Source organism: Heterocephalus glaber, unplaced genomic scaffold (assembly GCF_053883595.1).
Source record: "Heterocephalus glaber isolate CG9 unplaced genomic scaffold, H.glaber_assembly_v1.0 deba00001608, whole genome shotgun sequence".
Taxonomy (NCBI): Eukaryota; Metazoa; Chordata; class Mammalia; order Rodentia; family Bathyergidae; genus Heterocephalus; species Heterocephalus glaber.
Genome location: NW_028258379.1, coordinates 41,396,182 through 41,413,558, shown reverse-complemented (window position 1 = coordinate 41,413,558; position 17,377 = coordinate 41,396,182). Strand labels below are relative to the sequence as shown.

The window sequence follows — 17,377 nt, the reverse complement described above, 5'->3', positions numbered from 1 at the left end:
TATCCAGCCACACATTCACATTGGGGTGGTCCTGACTCCTGCACCACTTGCAGCCACAGTCCAGTGCTCATCCCCCTGGGGACCCACACAGTCAGCTGGCTCCCTGCCCGACAGGCCACATCACAGTGCAGTTGAGAAGCACTTGTTTTCAAATTCAGAGATTACCAAAGCAACACAGGCACAGTCTGAAATGTCAGCACACGTGAGACTCGCACTGACACATAGCAGCCTGCACCCCAAGGCACCCACACAGTATGCCCAGATTTCTAGGCCCAACCAGCAGGCTAGCGTCCAGGTTCACCCTGAGCCCTGCTACTGGAGACCAGGAATCCACTTTCACCCATACCATAACCACCCAACACTTCCCTGCTCCAAAATACCTCATTTGGATTCAATCAATTTCTTAGTTTGTATTCTAATCATGTATTCTAATCACAGGAATGGCTGACACTCCTACTTTTCTTCTCTGTGCAACCGTTTCCCAAGCTCACCATCATGGTGTTTCCATCTGCCTAGTTCTCCACATGACTATCGCGAGCTCTTCCAACTCCCTCAACAGCAGAGCCCTTGGATGAATGTCTAGTCTTTTGGAGATCCCCAGCACCATGCTCACGAGTGTCCTGGCTGGGAGACCCTCTGACTTCCTTCCTGGTCGGCTGTCCTATTCAGGGAGTGAAGTGTCCCCAAGAGACCTCTCCTGTGGTGGCCGTCTAGCTAGGTGCAGGGTCTGCACGGCTCCCTTCACCTCAGCCACAGAACTGCTGTGAAGAAGGGACTCTGCAGCTGCTCCCCAGCCTGGTGCACATGGGACCTACTTTTCCTGGGAAGCACTGCAGCCCCACGTCCTGAAGTTTCACATGGTACCGTGAAGGAGCCTGATTTCCATCCCAGATGCCTCCTGTCTTCTCAGGTCCCTCTGGTAGGGCTCTTGTCTCTGTTATTCCTAGAGAGTGGGTGCTGGGCCCCGGGTCAAGCCCTCCCTCCCAGTCCGTGATCCTGTCCCCCTGTGGGAGGCACCCTCACCCCATCACTGCAGCAGTGACTCCTTCCTGTGCCTCCTCCCTCTCTGTGGGCATCATGGACTCTGTTCTGCCTTTAGCTGTTTTCATCATGTTGTGATCTGTTCTCTCATGAAAATCCCTCCCTAGACATCTCACCCTCTTACCCATGGGGAGCTCTCTTAGAGTGGAAAACTGGGTGCATGGCATCTTCCAGGGCTGTAGTGGGAAGCCAGCATCCTGATGAGGTGCCATTATCAGTGGGGCTGTTCTGGTCCCTAGGAGACGCTCAACACCTTTCAGGCCCCCAGTGTCAGCACTCTGTGTCCACTGCTCCAGACAGGGCTCCACTGACCCACACAGTTCTCCAGCCTGTCCTGAGCTCAGGCTGACACCTGTCGCCAGAGCAGTCCGTCACCCTTCAATCCAGATGGGGGCCAGAGCTCTTCTGCTTCCCAGCCTGTGCAGCACCAGCCTGCCCTGCACTCTGGTACATTCCCGGGCTGTGGGGAGCCTGGAGAGGAACCCCATGCCCCAGCAGCAGAACAGAAGCTAGGGATCTCAGAGTGCCCATACATGCACAGCTGCCTGGCATAGCCTGCCTTCCCTATGGAGGGCCCACAGACTCCGGGGAGCATCTGAGGAAGACAGGGCAGGCACCTGCTGTGTTTGTGGGGCCCCTGGTCGCCTGTGACTCCTTTGCAGGTGGAAGGAAAGGACACATGGACCATTCTCAGGGGAAGCCTCTCTCTGGGCCTGATTCCTCATGTCCCAAGTGTGTGCACGTTGAGGTGTGTGAACAAGGGCCTGGTGGACCAGCACATGGGGCTCGCCTCCAGTTCCACTGACAACGTCACGCTCCAACTTGCTGCCTGTGCCTCTAGAAGCTGTGATCCGGGTACCTGCCAGGGCTCAGGTCCCAGTAGCCCCCAGAGATAGACAGCACATGCAGAATGGACACTCTAGCCACCACTAATTTTGGGCCTCCCAAGGAGCTGCTTGTGGTCCCTCCCCCATCTCTATATCCCCAAAGTGGTGACATATCTGCAGCCCAGGCCTTCGGCCAGCAGAGGCCCAGGGAGTCCCAGGGAGCTACAGGCCCATTTCCTGGGCCTCACTCACCATGGTGCCCACCTGGGGCCACCTCCCACCCATCCTGTCTAACCTAAAGAACCCCAAGTCACCACCACCTCCTAGCCCAGACTGGCCTGCTGTGCACGGGGCTCAGGTCAGCAGGAGTGATAGGGTTCCTGGGGGGCAGGGGGAGGTAGTTGAGGATGCAGGGCCCATGAGGGCTGCCCCAACACTCTAGGAAACTCTCCAAATGGAGCAGCCCTGAGAAAAACGAGACTAGGAGTGGGTGGCCTACATCCCCAGGCCCTTCTGCCATCTGAGGCCTCCCAAGTGATGTGCCTCCAAGCCCAGAGTGGATGGACTGAGCCAGAGGCTATGGAACCCACAAGTGCCTTCCCTCTCACCCTAGTCCTCACCCAGGCAGGCTCTGTGTACTCCCTGGACCTCAGTTTATGGGCATGACCATATGCCCTGACCAACTAGCAAGCGCCTGTCCAGTGACAAGGGCAGGAGGCAACAGGGGACCCCAACATGCAGATAATCCTGCAGTACCCCACAGGCATTCTAGGGCCAGCAAGCCATCATGGGCCAACAAGGAGCCAGGTGAGGGCAAGGAAGCTGGGGAACAGGTGTGGCCTCTGCCCTGGGCACCGACGATGGCTTTCCTGGTCTCTGGTTGATCCTGAGCATCAACTACCTGAAGTCCCTCTAAGCAGCTTGGCTCTACTCGGGCCCCAGGGAACTCAAGCCCCAGGAGGACAGTATCTGGTCGGCATAGCATTAGTTTGTCAGAGGCCTATGTTACCACAGAAACCTGGTCACAACCCCAGAGAGGCCACCAGAGACCACTTGCAGCCTCACCTGTGGGAGACAGTATCTAGGCAGATGATGCAGATAAGGTCACTCTAAGGGCAGCCCCGAGCCCCAGTACCACAACCCACAGTGAGGCAAACACAAGGAAGACCCTGCTCAGCCACAGCTACACAGGGTAGCAGCCATGTAGGGCCTAGGCCCCACTAGTGGCTGTACTACCTTATTGAGTTCTTCAATCCTGCGGATCAGGTATGGATTGCTGGACGAGTTCTCGAAGTAGACATAGTCTGCAAACAGATGGAGAGTGTGTCACTGGCAGCCCCACTGCAGACATGGCACCAGAGCCTGCCTGCCCCCACCTCCCCACCATGGGGACAGCACACAGGCAGGGGCACCACCCCTGCTCTGCAACCCAGGGAGGGAGAAGGAGACAGGGATGGAGGAGGTGAAGCCCCACACCAGCTGAAGGGCAGAGAGCACTAGACAGTAGGCAGAGGGGTTCTGCTCCAGCTTCCCTGGCACAGCCCAACTCCAGGTGTCTGAGACCTGACAGAGTCATGGGGAGACCTCCCCATGGGGCTACGGAGGCCTGGAAGGTGTGTCCACCATTGGCCTCCAGAGACCCTCTCAGCACAGACGGTGTACTGGCCCAGCTCATCTCCCCAGACAATAGAAGCAGCAACTACACAGAACACAGGCTGAGCTTCCCAGGCTAATGCATGCACAGAAACGGGGCAGAGTTACCCAAAGAATCATAGGCTCATGCTTGCTGGAGCCCAGGAAGAGGAAGAGGAACAGGCACCAGGAGCCTGGGAGCTGACCGCAAGGGTACACATCCCCAGTGGTGAAAGCACATGGTTCATAGCTCCACATGCGGCTCCACATGCAGAGAGTGATGGGCACTCTGGGTGTGTGCTTGGCCTGGAGGAAGGAAAGCCCAGGACAGCCCAGCTGCTCTTCCACCAGTTCCATGAAGCTGTACCCGAGCACTCTGGCTGGCCCTTGGCACCCTTGCCCTGCGTCTGCTCCAACCAGGCTGACCAGGATGCCTGGTGGGGCTGGAATCAGACCAGTGCCCACAAGTAGGCCAGAGCAGCTGTAGGAGAAGGCCAGATCTCAGCTGGCTCTGTCCCCAAGCCAAGCCCTAGCAGCCAACACCTGTGTGACCACCTTGCTGCTGGTGCACATCTATAAGCATACTCCCAAGGGGCAGGTGCTGCCCCAGGCACACCTGAGTGCCACAGGCTCTGCACCAGCCCTCAGAGCTCCATAGAGGGGACATAGCTGGCACTCAGAGGGAGAAGCACTACAGCAGTGAACTGGAAAAAGCAAGGCCCATTACATGAGGGGCACAGGGTTCTCTCCATGGTGGCAGGAAGGTTCTGAACTTAGCCTGGGGCCCTCCTTGTGCACCCTGGGAAGATATCACATTCACTGAATTCCTGAACACTTCCTGGATGAACTTCAACATACACTGACTGCACCTTGATAAAATGAGGGTTTTTTTTTTTCCTGGAGGGGGCACATTGAGACTGGGTCTCTGTATGTAATCGAGGCTGGTCTTGAACTTAACTACGTAGCCCAGGCTGGCCTCAAACCTGCAAAGATCTTCCAGCCTTAGCCTCCTGAGTGCTGGAATTATAGGCATGCACCACCACACTGGGCTCACACTGAAGCAGATTTTAAAAAGTGTTTCAAGCTGGGTTGTAGATTGGTGGTAGGGTGTTTGCTTAACAGGTACAAGGTCCTGGGTTCTATCCCAGCACCAGAAGAAACAAATAAGTAAACAAACAAATAAAATGTCCTCAAATTAATCATGTGAGCTTTCATTCTTACAAATCAGATAAAGAAAAAATTAAGACTCAATTATTCCTACTTGCCAAAACTTCAAAAAAAAAAAAGAGTTGGGGCCGGGGATTTAGCTCAGTGGTTCCGGCACCTGCCTCGCAGCGCAAGGACCTGAGTTCGATCCCTGGTACCAAAAAAAAAAAAAAAAAAAAGAAAAAGTCCCTTGGTGGGTATTTAGCTCAGTGGTTCTGCTGCCTGCCTCAAAAGCGCAAGGTCCTGAGTTCGATCCCTGGTACCAAAAAAAAAAGTCCCTCAAGTGGGGAAGACAGGCAGGGCCCGCGTGCTTGCTGGCCAAGTTCTGGGCAGTGCCCAGGAATGGAGTTGGGCACCTACAGGCTGGGCCAGCTCAAGGGCAGCGTCCTCTCAGGAAAGGACTCGGACACCCAGGACCCTGGAGGGCAGGAAACGATGCAGTGATGAGGGGCAAACACGAGTGTGTGTCCCCAAGTTCCAAGAGCTGCTCCTGAACACTAGCAGCACTGGAAGGGGCAGTCTGATTTGCAGCTTTCAACTGGCCTGGGGCAGGAGCCAGCTTGTGGGCAGAGCCCCCAATCTGGTGGCCTGGTGGCAGTGGCAGGATCCAGGTTAATCACAGGACACCCAGCTCCCAGTGGAGATCCCCTGTCACACCTTGGTGTGCAGAGCCAGGGTGCCAGGCTGAGCATGTGGAGGAAAAGCAGTGTGGCCCATGGCTTGAAAGCAGCCAAGGGAACCCACATGTTGGCACTGGCACAGCTGTGTTCCAATAAAACTTTATTTATGGTACTGAAATTTGAATTTCATAACATTTTCACATGTCCTGAAGCATTCTCCTTTTATTTTTTCTCAACCACTTAAAAATGTGGAAGCCATTCTTAGCTCATGAGTCACCAGGCTAGGCAGTACAGCCTGCCAGGCTCGAGGCTTGCGTGGCCATGACATCCACCCTCCCCAGACAGAGCTATGGTCTCGATCAACCCTAAGCCCACTTGCTTGTTTTATGTAAATCAACAAGCTCATTCTTTTTTTTTTTGAGGCAAGGTCTCACTATGTATTCCAAACTGGCCTTGAACGCACTATGAAGCCCAGGCTGCCAATCCTCCTCCCTTGGCCTCCCAAGTGCTGGGATTACAGGCGTGTGCCACAACACCTGGCACTCCACAGACTCATTCTACACTTTCTAAGGGAAAACCAGGAAAGTAGAGTAATGGGAAGATCCACATAACACTAATGCAAAGTCACAGCAATGAAGACAACATGGACCAGCAGAGTGCAGATCCATAGGCCACCAGGAAAGCGCAGCCCAACAAATGCCCCCAGCAGTGCACAGCATACTGCACGCTCCCAGGGGCTGGGGCAACTCAATGACAGAGGACAGTGTCCTTCTGAAGTGGTAATGGAACAAATGGACAAGCACATGGAAAAGCAAGAATAATCTTAGCCCTTACACAAAAGTCAACCTGAAATGGGTAATAAAATAGAGAACTAAAAAGTCCCATAATAAAAGAGCATAAAGTCTCTGTCACTTTGGTGAGGCAAATTTCTTAAGACACATAAAATGCACAACCTCAGTCCTCTGAAAAAAGGAATACAAAACAAACTCTTGCCAGAGGTGGTGGCACACTCATGTAATCCCAGCACTGTGGCAGGCTGAGGCAGGAGGATTGTAATTTATAGCCCAGCCTGGGTAATTTATAATTTAGCAGGATATTCTCAAAATAAAAAAAAAAGAGAGGAGCTAAGGATACACTTCATTGGGAGTTTAATCTCCAGTCCTGTGCACTCACATGTGTGCACACACAATTGCACACACACACAATCCTTGAGCTGGAAGTGTGGCCCAGCAGGAGAGCACTTCCCTAGCATGCTCTGCTCAAGGCTCTGGGCTTGATCCATCACACTGCAAAACAAAAACAAAATAAAAATAAAAATAAAAATAAAACAAAATCTGGTGGTGCACATCTGTAATCCCAGCCACTTGGGAGGTGTAGGCATGAAGATAGAAAGTTCAAGACCAGGGCCAGGGATTTAGCTCAGTGGTTTTGTCACCTGCTGCGCAAGTGCAAGGACCTGAGTTTGATCCCCGGTACCAGAAAAAACAAAACAAAAAAAAAAAAGAAAAAAAAGAAAGTTCAAGACCAGCATGGGCAACTTAGCAAGATCCTATCTTAAATTAAAAATAAAGGGCCAGAGCCAGGGATTTAGCTCAGCGGTTCTGCCGTCTGGCTCGCAAGCGCAAGGACCTGAGTTCGATCCTGAGTTCGATCCCCGGTACCAAAAAAAAAAAAAAAAAGGACCAGAATGCAGCTCAGTGGTAGAGTGCTTGCCTACCATGCTCAAGGCCCTGGATACAATTCCTAAGACTGAAAAAAAGAAGAGAAAACAGCCCAACCTCAGAAAACCGGCCAGGCAGCCATTCAGCAAATACAAATACACAAAAAGATGAATGCAAATCAAAACTCTAATGAGCTGAGCACAGTGATGCACACCTGTGAACCTATATGGGAGATTAAGGCGGGAGGATCACAACAAGTTCAAGGCCAGACAAAGCAATTTAGTAAGACTCCATCTCAAAAAATAAAAAGTGCTGGGCTGGGGATTTAGCTCAATGGTTCTGGTGCCTGCCTTGCAAGCACAAGGTCCCAAGTTTGATCCCCGGTACCAAAAAAAAAAGAACACACAAAAAATAAAAAGTGCTAGGGCAAAAAACCCAAGTCTCCACAGAGACACCCTGTATACCAATTGGAACACCATGCAAAAAAAGGAAAGCTGAGGTGACCAGGCGCCAGGAAGGCACAAAGGAACTGGGTCTGGCACTCATGGCTGGGGAGAAGGCAAATGCCAGACCGTCACAGGAAGCAACCGTCAGCCTCAGCAAGGTCCACACAACCCCAGCACACACCTTCAGAGCAGCTTTGCTCAGACCACCAAACAATGCAGGTGACCAAAGTTCCCTCACCACTGACAAACTACGCACGTCCACGGGATGGAATCTCATTCAGCAGGAGAAAGGACTGAGCAGATGACACAGGGACAGTCTGTGTTTAGGAAGCTTAGGAACCAAGCCAGGTCAATGCAACATGGACAGAGCCCAGGGGAGGGGTGGGGGAGGGGTGGCTGACGGCCAGGGGGCTAGGGGGCCAGGGGAGGTAGGAAAGGGGGGAGTGGACAGTCCTGAAGGCCCAGGGTGGCCACCTAGTGGGGCACAATGCCAAAGATCACAGATTGAGGCTGCAGATAAGAGCTCAGTGGAACAGGGTTAATCCAGCAAGCACGAGGCCCCGGGTTCCATCCCTAGTATTGCAAAAAAATACAATCGCAGACCGGAGGCAGGCACAGAGGCACACACATGTCGGCCCAGCTACCTGCAGGCTGAGGCAGAAGTAGCATTTGAGCCTAGGGGTTCAAAACCAACCTGAGCAACATAGTAAGACCTCTTCTCAACCAAAAACAAAACAAAACAAAAAACCCCACAGACCTTCCTGCATAAAAGAACTGGCTGTTTGTGTATAACAGACTTCAACATATTCCTGACTTCAAGTTAAAAAAAAAAAAAAAAAAAAAATATATATATATATATATATATATATATATATATGCGCACACACACACACACAACCCAAGCATGATGGTGCACTAATGTAATCTTAGCAGTCTGGGAGGCTGAGGTAAATGGATCGCAAGTTTGATCCTGCCTCAAAATAAGAAATAAAAACGACTAGGGACACAGCTCAGTGCAAAGGCCCTTGGTTCAATTCCCAGTAGTCCAAAAGATAAGTAAATGCCCACAGTGCAGCCCACATCTGTTATGCACAGCAGCTCTGTTCTACAGAGTCCTCCTGATACTGACCAGCACATATAGGCCTTCCACTCCCAGGGGACAATGCCAGGTCCCTTAAGCACCTGGTCACCTTTGGTCAAGCAACCCATTCAACACTGTGTCCCAATTCCCTGATACCTCTGCCAGCATTGTCACCCACACCCTCACAGCTCTTCCTTAGGCTCAAAACTCTAGAATTCTCAGCACTGCACGTGGGGACCACTTTAGACAGGACGTCACCCACAAACAGCAAGTGATGCAGAATATGTGGCCCTGAGCAGGCCAGGAGAGGGCCCTTGTGCCACTTCAGGGAGACACTTGGATGCACGTCACAAATGGCTGCAGAAGTGTTCCAAGTATGGATTTGGGGTTACAGATGGGATTTTAGCCACTCGGAGGCCACAGAACAAAGAGGATAATGCAACAGTCCCCAGGACCACAGGCTTTGTGAGCAGTGGGAGCCACACACTTTCTAACCTCTTCAGGACCCACTCCCAGGCCTACACCACCAGAGGCAGGAGAGCATCCCTTGTCTGCAGTTTGGGAACAGAATCCAGGGTCGCAGAATCAGTCCTCAAGAGAGTCAGATTCCCGCTCCTGAGCCATTTCCACATGATGTGCGTTATGGTTCAGATCTAAATGTTCTCCTAAGGCAGTAGTGGCAAACCTATGGCACGCATGCTGCAACGGGCTGTTGTGCTATCACTGGAAACTCTAAAAGGTTTGCCATCACTGTCCTAAAGCCTCATGTGCTGACAGGCAGGACCTTTGGGAGGAGACTGGATTATGGGGCTTAAAGCTGGCTTGAGGCTGGAGGTAGAGCCTGGTTGAAAGATGTAGTCACCTCTGTGAAGTGACCACCCTCCTTTCCCAGGCCCCTCCACCATGCTGTTTCTTCTTTGGAGCAGACTGACCAAGGACTGAAATGTGAAACAAAATAAACCTCCCCTCCTTTAAACTGTTGGTGTTGGGCATTGTGTCTCAGTGATGAGTGACTTGAGACAACATATCCCAGTCTCACAGGCATCCTGGCCACTACCTTCCTGCTCCTCTGTCCTTACCTCCAACTGACCTGTCTCCCTTACCAGGTCCCCAATGCCAGGGCCATCTTGTTATCCCCACAAAAGTCTAGGAAGGGACAGGGACCAGACTGTATGCGGAGGAGCACGTGGCCAACCAGGCTTCCTCAAGGCAGGGTCAGGACAGCTGGCCCCAAGGGGTAGGGTACTGTCCAAAGGGCCACACGCATTGCCCTCATCTTCCTTGGAGACAGCATAGGATGCTGATGCCACCCCCTGGGCAGGCCTCAGGGCTCACTTCCCACCAGGAGCAAGTCTACCACGGAACCAACTGGGCCCTGCTGCCGACCCTGACTCAGCAGGACACTGTGACAGCACAGCCCCTGCTGTTTCCCCAGCAGTACTTGCAGCCCAGGAGGCAGAGGCCCCCTCCAGCTGCCCTCCTGTGGGCTCTAGTGTATGCACAGGCACTACCCTTGCACTCCCGAGCCATCAGCGACTACTCAGTGGGCAGTGCCCAGCTCTACATACCACAGAGGACCTCAGCCTGGACCATGAGAGTCCCAAGCTGGCTGGCTTCCACACGGGGCTGAAGCAGTGCTGTCTCAGGCTGTGATGTATGCACAATGGTACCAGCTTTCGGGGGCCGTCCAGGCAGAGGGGACAGTGAGAACACGCTATGGCTGAGAGCATGCAAAAGATTATAGATTATGGGCCCTAAGGCACCACAGGCTCCCACACGGTGGGAACTGCTAAGCCATCTAAGCCAGGCGATGTGGGCAGAGCGGATCTGCTCCTCAGGAGGATCATCTCCCAGACAGCCGTCACCGGCTGTGGGGGCTGCACAAAATCCCATGTGCAAGGCCTCCAGGCAGCCGGGACCTCAACAAAGAAAGGCAAGCAGGGGACCCAAGCATGGCAACATCTAGTCAGCCCCAGGCCAGAAGGTGTGGGGCCACAACTGACCACCTGTCATAGCAGTGGCCACACCTAGTCACAGCCTCCTCCAAGCCCCTCCTGTGACCCGGAGTGGGGACAGTCCCAGCACCCAGTTGGCTGTGCCTACTATGTGTGGCACTCAGGTGCAGGCACTTGGGGACACAGAAAACAGGGGATCCAGGGAAAGCCCTAGGCAGAAAGCAAGGTGAGACCTTCCCTAGGGTTTTAACACTCCTGAGAGGACCAGGTATCAGGCAGGGCCTGTGCCAAGCCCAACCAAGGGCAATCAGGCAGGTGCCTCTGTGGGAACAGGAGCAACACACCAGGCAGGCTTGGGCCCCGAATCCTGCTATAAGCATCCCAAGTTCACCAGCAGGCAATCTGGGGAGGGGACTGCACTGGTTCTCACCCAAGCTCACCTTCCCCATGCACCTGGGCCCCAGGCAATGCCTCCCTAGGCCATGTGACATTGTGACCCCAGCTGACCAGGCACAGCCCACCCTGCTCAGCAGGATGACCTTAGAAGTCACTGCAGACAGGCCCCAGGTCCCAGAGCCCACCACACACAGGGCAGACAGCACCTTCCCAGGACCATAGGGAAGAGCTGCTTCTTAGGACCGTGTACTCCAACTTCTCTGAATGTTGGCTGCTGCTTTTTTTCTTTTTAAATCTAAGAGTTGAATGTCAAGTTTTTTTAAAAAACAACAAGGAAGGACCAAAGCAGGCACCAACCAAGCCCATCCCAGGAGCTCTGGCAGATGATGGGGGCTTGGTGCACCTGGAGGAGCAGGACCCAGAGCTCCTACCCTTGTACCTGGGGGACAACGGGCTGCCGCTGATGCGAGGCAGGCAGAGGTCTGGCCACCCCTGAGACTGTGTAGCCCAAACCACCTCACCCTCTCCAGGGACCAGCCTGTACCCTAGTCACAGCCTGCTTCTACAAGGCCTGGTACCATGATGTACTTACTCCTGGAGGGTGGGGCCACACTTTCAGGTCACCCCTGCAGCCTATGCTGTCAAAAAGGAAGCTGGACAAGACCCAAATCCTCGAAAGACCCCAGAGCCTCTACATGCAGGGAAGATCACAGACCTTAGGACATGTGTGCCGCCCCAACAGGCTCACATGGGAACTCTGTGCTGGGAACTTTAAATAAAAAAATAAAAGATACTGGGGCTCGGGATGTAGATCAGCGACAGAACACTTGCCTAGCATGTGCATGGAAGCACACATCTGTCATGCCAGCTATGAAGGAGGCCAAGGCAGGAGGGTCTCAAGTTCAAAGCCAGCCTTGGCAACTTCATGAGAACTTGTCCCCCAAAATAAAAAGGGCTGGGAATGGAGCTCAGTGATAAAGCCCAGTACACACAAAGTCCTGGATTCAAAATACCAAATATTTATGATGTAAATAAAAAAACACAAAAAGAGACTTTTCTCAACTACTTAAAATATCACACCAAGAAGACTGGAGGGTTCAAGCCATCAAGGGTCTTGATGTTGCAGGTGGCCTCCAGGTTACCAATCCATTTTCCGTCTTCATCTACAAGTGTACAGTATTAAAACAAAAGCACAAAAGCCATCCCAAAAGCTTTGGTGTTAATGTCATACACTGAAAGAACAAAAGACATGGCAGAGGACATGGTAACAGCCCTTCAATGTAAAAGAAAGCCCCAAGCATGTGCACAGGCAGCAGGGTGGCTCCTGTCCTGAAAGGTGGCTCAACATCTTGTATTAACCACGCCACAGACACACTGGGTCACCCAGGTTTCCTGCAGCCCAGGCAGGTTCCAGAAGCATCAGCCACTTGGGAGGAAAGGCTCTAGGGAACAGACGCTACCAGAGCCTCATTCCACCACTGCCAACACCAGGTCCCTGTCCATGCCAGGCCATTGCCCAGGGAAGAATCAGGCCTTGTTGGCTCCCGGCTGACCACCTTGCCCAGCCAGTCACCTGGCACACACAGCAGTCACCCCCTCTTCCCTATTCACCTCACAATAATCCCTGGCAGGACCTGGGGACTCCCAGACATGGCACGTCTCAGACTCGACACACCACATTTGGGACATACAGTAGGACACAGGTGTTCACCAGCCTGGGCATCCTGAGGAGCAAGGATGACCCTTCCTAGGCTCAGTCTCCACCAGTTGCTCCCCCAGACCAGGGCAGGTTGGCTAGGCAGCCAAACCTCAGAAAGCACCCGGCAGAGTAAGAGGCCCAGCTCGGGAGTGGGTACAGCTTCCTCTCCATCTGGGGACCCAAGACTCCAGCCAGCAGTGCCAGGGCAGGAGCCCAACCTGTCAACACCCAGCCACCATGACCACAGGGCCCTCAGAACCCACAGGTGGGTGGATCAACGTGGTCCTTTTACAGGGGAAAGCACTTGCTGCCACACCTGCCAAGCTGACACTTGTAGGGCACACTGAGCTTACTAGGGTGCACCCCCAGCACCAGGCAGCAAAGTGGAGCCAGGACTGTGTATGCCTCAAGGGACAAGAATCCTGACCTTTCCCTGCTCCTTACCCACAGAACAAGAGACAGGACAGCTTTCACCAGGCTCTGTAGCTTGGGTTTCAGCCGCCCACCCATGGGACCCCAGGCTCAGCCTGGGTTAGTGAGCAGGGGTCGGGTGCAAGAGGGCCCAAGGAGGGCCTCAGCCCCCTGCAGACTCTTCCCAAACCTGCACAAGGCCAGAGAAGCCCACTCTGAGGACAACTCAAGTCAGACACTTGGCTTCAGTCCATCACAGGATGTCCACATGGGCACCAGGCATCCTCTGTGAGAGGTGCCACAGGACGTAGCAGGGCAGACAAGTTCTCATCCACACCAGAGGGAAACAGACACAGGAAGGTCTAGGGCTGGCTAGGGCCAAAGGCCAAGAGAATCAGCATGGGGAGAACAGAGTCAGGGTCTAGGGCTCTCCCAAACCCAGTCCCCCAGACACAGGTGCCAGGTGGGCGTGGACACAGCTCTTGGACGGGGAGGCTGGCCAAAAGTGCCTCCCTTGCTTGGTGTCTGGATAGAGGAGCTGGTGCCACTCCTCCCGACTTTTCTTCAGCACACAGTGCCACAATCACGGGCCATAACCCACAGCAAATTACCCAGGGACTTACAGTGGGGATGGCAGAAGAGTCAGGGGACCAGAACAATGAGGGGGGGCACTTTACAGGTGAGGGAAACTATTGTTGAAAGGGTGGGGGATTGAGGCAATCCCTGATGAGAGGCCATGGAGTCAGGGGCCACAGGGACCACATACTAGCCAGGGGTCTGCAGGGCAAGGGTGCAGAGGGTTACAGCATCAGAAGGGGCTGTGGGACAGCGAGGAGTTGGCAGAGCAGAGTACTGTGGCCTGTGCACTTCAAGGACTGGGCACTGTGGTCAGCGCCAAGTCCATTCTGGACCTGGCATGGGGCAAAGGTGTGGGGCAGAAGAGGGTGTGTGCCGAAGAAGAGGGCGTGCCGGAGCTCCTGCGGGTGGTGGACAATCTAGTGGGTGGAAGGCACCCACAGGGCTGGCCCGGCTGGGAAGAGCATCCTGGGTCCTTGGGAGGGGGCACCCTGGTCCCTCAGTGCTGTCCCAGCTGTGACACTCCCACAGCAGAGCCCACTTTGCAGGTGGGGAAGGTGAGGGAGGGGCCTGGGGAGGCTTAATCCACACTCAGCAGGGGAGATCCACGGGAGGGACACCCATGAGATTAGATGGGGGAGGACATGGATTAGCCTGGCGAGTTCAAGGCCATCCCAGAACCCTGTGAAAGCACCCAATGCAGCTGGGCCACAGCCCCCAGACACTCCCAGGGAACCCCCAACACCCACACACAAACTAGGACTCTCCTCGGGATCTGCTAAGTGCCTCCAAGGTGGACTAGGGTGAAAAGGAAGGAGTGAAAAGTTTGAGATGCCTCGGGGCCACACTTGGGATGATGGCTCCCCGTGGAAGACCACCCCAGGAAGGCCGCTGAGGGAAGCCCCTGGGGCAGTGGGAGGGCTCTGGGCAGTAACGTGGCCACTCCGATGAGCTCAAGGTCCCAGCTCTGGCACACAGGCCGCAAGGCCCCATAAGGACCCCACATCCCCAAGACCCCAAAACTCCTGCTCCCAGGCTGGCAGCCAGCGCCGCCAAGGCCACGTGCTCCTGCTTGGGGCTCCGCCGGCGCCAGCCGGGACTCGGGGCCACCGGCCAGCAGCCACTAGGATGCTCCGGTCCTCGGCGCCTCCCGCGGCTCCCCGCCTGCACCCAGGCCGCCCCCGGCCCCAACAGGTGGGCAGAACCCCCGCCTGCGCTGCCAGCACGCCCACCGCGCCCCGCTCCGGCTGGGGCGGCCCTAGGGGCCATCTTGAGTTGGGGTGCGCACGGGGGAGGGGGTGCCCGAAGAGAAGATGGAGCGGGGGAGGGGTGGCGGCGGCGGGCAGGGGCGCGGACTGGGCGGCAGGCGGCGGGCAGGGGTGCGGGCCCGACGCATAAAGGCCGTGGCGAGGCCTTACCTCCGACCCTGTACATGTTGGCGGCCATGTCCGGGGGCCGCGGGCGCGGGGCGCGGGCGCGGGCGGCGGGCGACGCAGGCCGAGGCAGGCGCGGGCGCGGGGGCGCCGCGGGCGGTTTAAAGGGGCCGCGCTGCTCCGCCGCCGCCGCCGCCGCCGCCGCCGCCGCCTCCGAGGCCGCCGAGGCCGCGCAGGGACGGGAGGGCCGCGGCGCGGGCGGGAGAGGAAGAGGAGGAGCGGCCGCGGGCGGCGGGGAGGGGCCTCGGGCGCCGCCGCCCACCGCGCGGGCGGTTAACCGACCCCGAGCCGCACCGGCCGGCGCGCCTCCACCGCCCTAACCCTGCGAGTCCCCGTGCTCCCCGCCGGGCACCGTGGGGCCCCTCCCGAGCAGGTTTCCTGGGAACCTCTGCCTGGCCGTCCGCGCACCCCCCCCCCGGCGGGTCCCCCGTCATCCCCAGCGCCCCTCCCGGGCGAGTCTCCCCGACACCCCGGCGGGCCAGTCGCGGCCCCCACCCCCTTGAATCCCCTCAGCGCCTCCTGCGGGCCATCTGTGCCACCCCTGGCAGGTCACCCTCCCGACATTCTTTGCATCCCCAGCGCCCCTCCCGGGACCCCTGGTAGGGTCTCCTGAGCCTCTGAGGTCCTCCACGCGTGAGCCTTTCCCGAATCTCTCAGGAGGATCTCACCCACTCTGGTGCGGGTCCTCCCTGCAGCCTGATGCTTGAGCCCTCTCAGCGGTCCCCAGCCCCTCCCAGACCGGTCCTCTCTGGGTCCTCTACCTATCCTGAAGCTGAGCAGTCCAGCCTTGCCCCCAAGGCTCCTGTCCCACACCTCCCTTCCTAGGCTAACCTTTGCCACCCAACACCAGGTGGTCTACGTCGCTACCCTTCCTCTCCCGGCCCCGTGGTCATCTAGACAGGATGACTGCCCCACCACCGCCCATGTGGGCAGGATCCTGAGCTGGCAAGGCCTCTCTGGATGATGGCCTGGTTTGCATCTGCAGAACCTGGCCCCAGCAGGCGGGAGTGTGGAGGGAAGTTCTTCCTGTGGCCTGGAACCTGCACTTCCTCCCCAGCATCTCTCAGAATTTGTGACCATGTTTCTGGTCTTGTGCTCTTTGAAATTTTTTTTTTGGTACTGGGGATTGAACTCAGGTCCTTGCACTTGTGAGGCAGGCATCGGAACCACTGAGGTAAATCCCCAGCCCTGGTCTTGTGCTTCTTTAAGGTCTGTGGACAGTGGGGTGCTCATGCAGCCCCTCAACTAAGGCCTGGAGTAGCATCACAGTTTCGATGATCATAGCCCTAGGCTAGTGTGTGGAGCTGAGGAGGTGTCTGGGGGCTCCAAGTTGCCTCTGGGCCAGCCTGTGGTGCTGGACGGTGGCTATAAAGACACCAAGTCCAGTTGGAGGGCCATCCCTGTGGGATGCCAAGGGGGCACAGCTGGGAATTGGAGCTCAAAAGAGAGCCTGGACTGCACACCCGTAACCCCAGCACTGTGGGAGGCTGAGGTGGAAGGATGGCAAATTCGAACCCAGCTTGGGCAATTTAGCAAGACCTTGTCTCAAAATGAAAAATACAAAAGGACTAGGGATGTCACTATGTGCAAAAACACTGAGGTTAATCCACAGTTCTTTGAAAAAGAAAAAAAGAGAGCCTAAATGAGCCTGGGTCACTGTGTGGGGTTTGGGCAAGTGGTCAGAGATCCTGGGTGACATGGTACACATGCTGCCCATACAACACTGGTAAGCTGGGCAGGAAACTGGGGCAGTGCCAGGACCAAAGCCAGCCAGAGTACCAAGAAGGGTGGAGGCCATGGTCTGTGATAAGAGCTGATGGGAAATGCCACCAAGAGCAAGAGAGAAATGTGGGTATAGGAGTGCAGTGATGATATACAGGCAGAAGTCCCTAGCATGCGGGGAGGGTGGGGTGGCCATCCCTCAGGTTCACACCCCATAGCATGAGACCTCCCCCACTAGCCAACAGACTGGCCAGCAGGTCAGTCAGAATGGCCAGGCAGTGCCAAGCGGCCTTCAGGAGCATGAGAATATCACCCCCAACCCTCCACCATCCGCACCATCTCCACCAGAAATGGAACACATTCTCCCAACATGAGGACACCCCAAAAATTCTTGGCTGCTGAAGGACACGCCTTTTTCTTCTGCCAGGGTTGGGGGCCAAGAAGAAGTGCCTGCCAGAGGGAGAGGGTCCTGGCCAACTTCTGAGGGAGGTATCCCTATCCCAAGCCAGTCCCTCCAGTGCTGAGGACACAATACTCACTGAGCAGAAGTGGGAGGGTGCTCAGCTGCCCCAGCTTCTCCAGACCAGACCCATTACTTGCCCTTAACTTAGCTCAGGGAATCAGAGAATCTCAGGTGAGTCTAGAAAGGACTAAGAAGACTGTCTGGTAGT

The 17,377-nt window shown here is 55.6% G+C and overlaps 1 protein-coding gene across 3 annotated transcripts in view; it reads right to left on the bottom strand.

Moving 5' to 3' along the window:
- Mta1 (metastasis associated 1) overlaps nucleotides 1-15,179 on the bottom strand; it is a 35,131-nt gene extending 19,952 nt beyond the window's left edge. For 2 of the 3 annotated variants that reach the window (XM_013066102.3, XM_087195698.1), the window contains exons 1-2: nucleotides 14,970-15,179; nucleotides 3,105-3,172 (exon numbers count right to left, since the gene is read on the bottom strand). In XM_013066102.3, the coding sequence (XP_012921556.1) occupies nucleotides 3,105-3,172; nucleotides 14,970-14,997 (96 nt within the window). In that variant the 5' untranslated portion in view covers nucleotides 14,998-15,179. The remainder of the gene's footprint in view (nucleotides 1-3,104; nucleotides 3,173-14,969) is intronic. The other variant, XM_021243353.2, reaches the window with a different exon arrangement.
- Nucleotides 15,180-17,377: the final 2,198 nt, after the last annotated feature.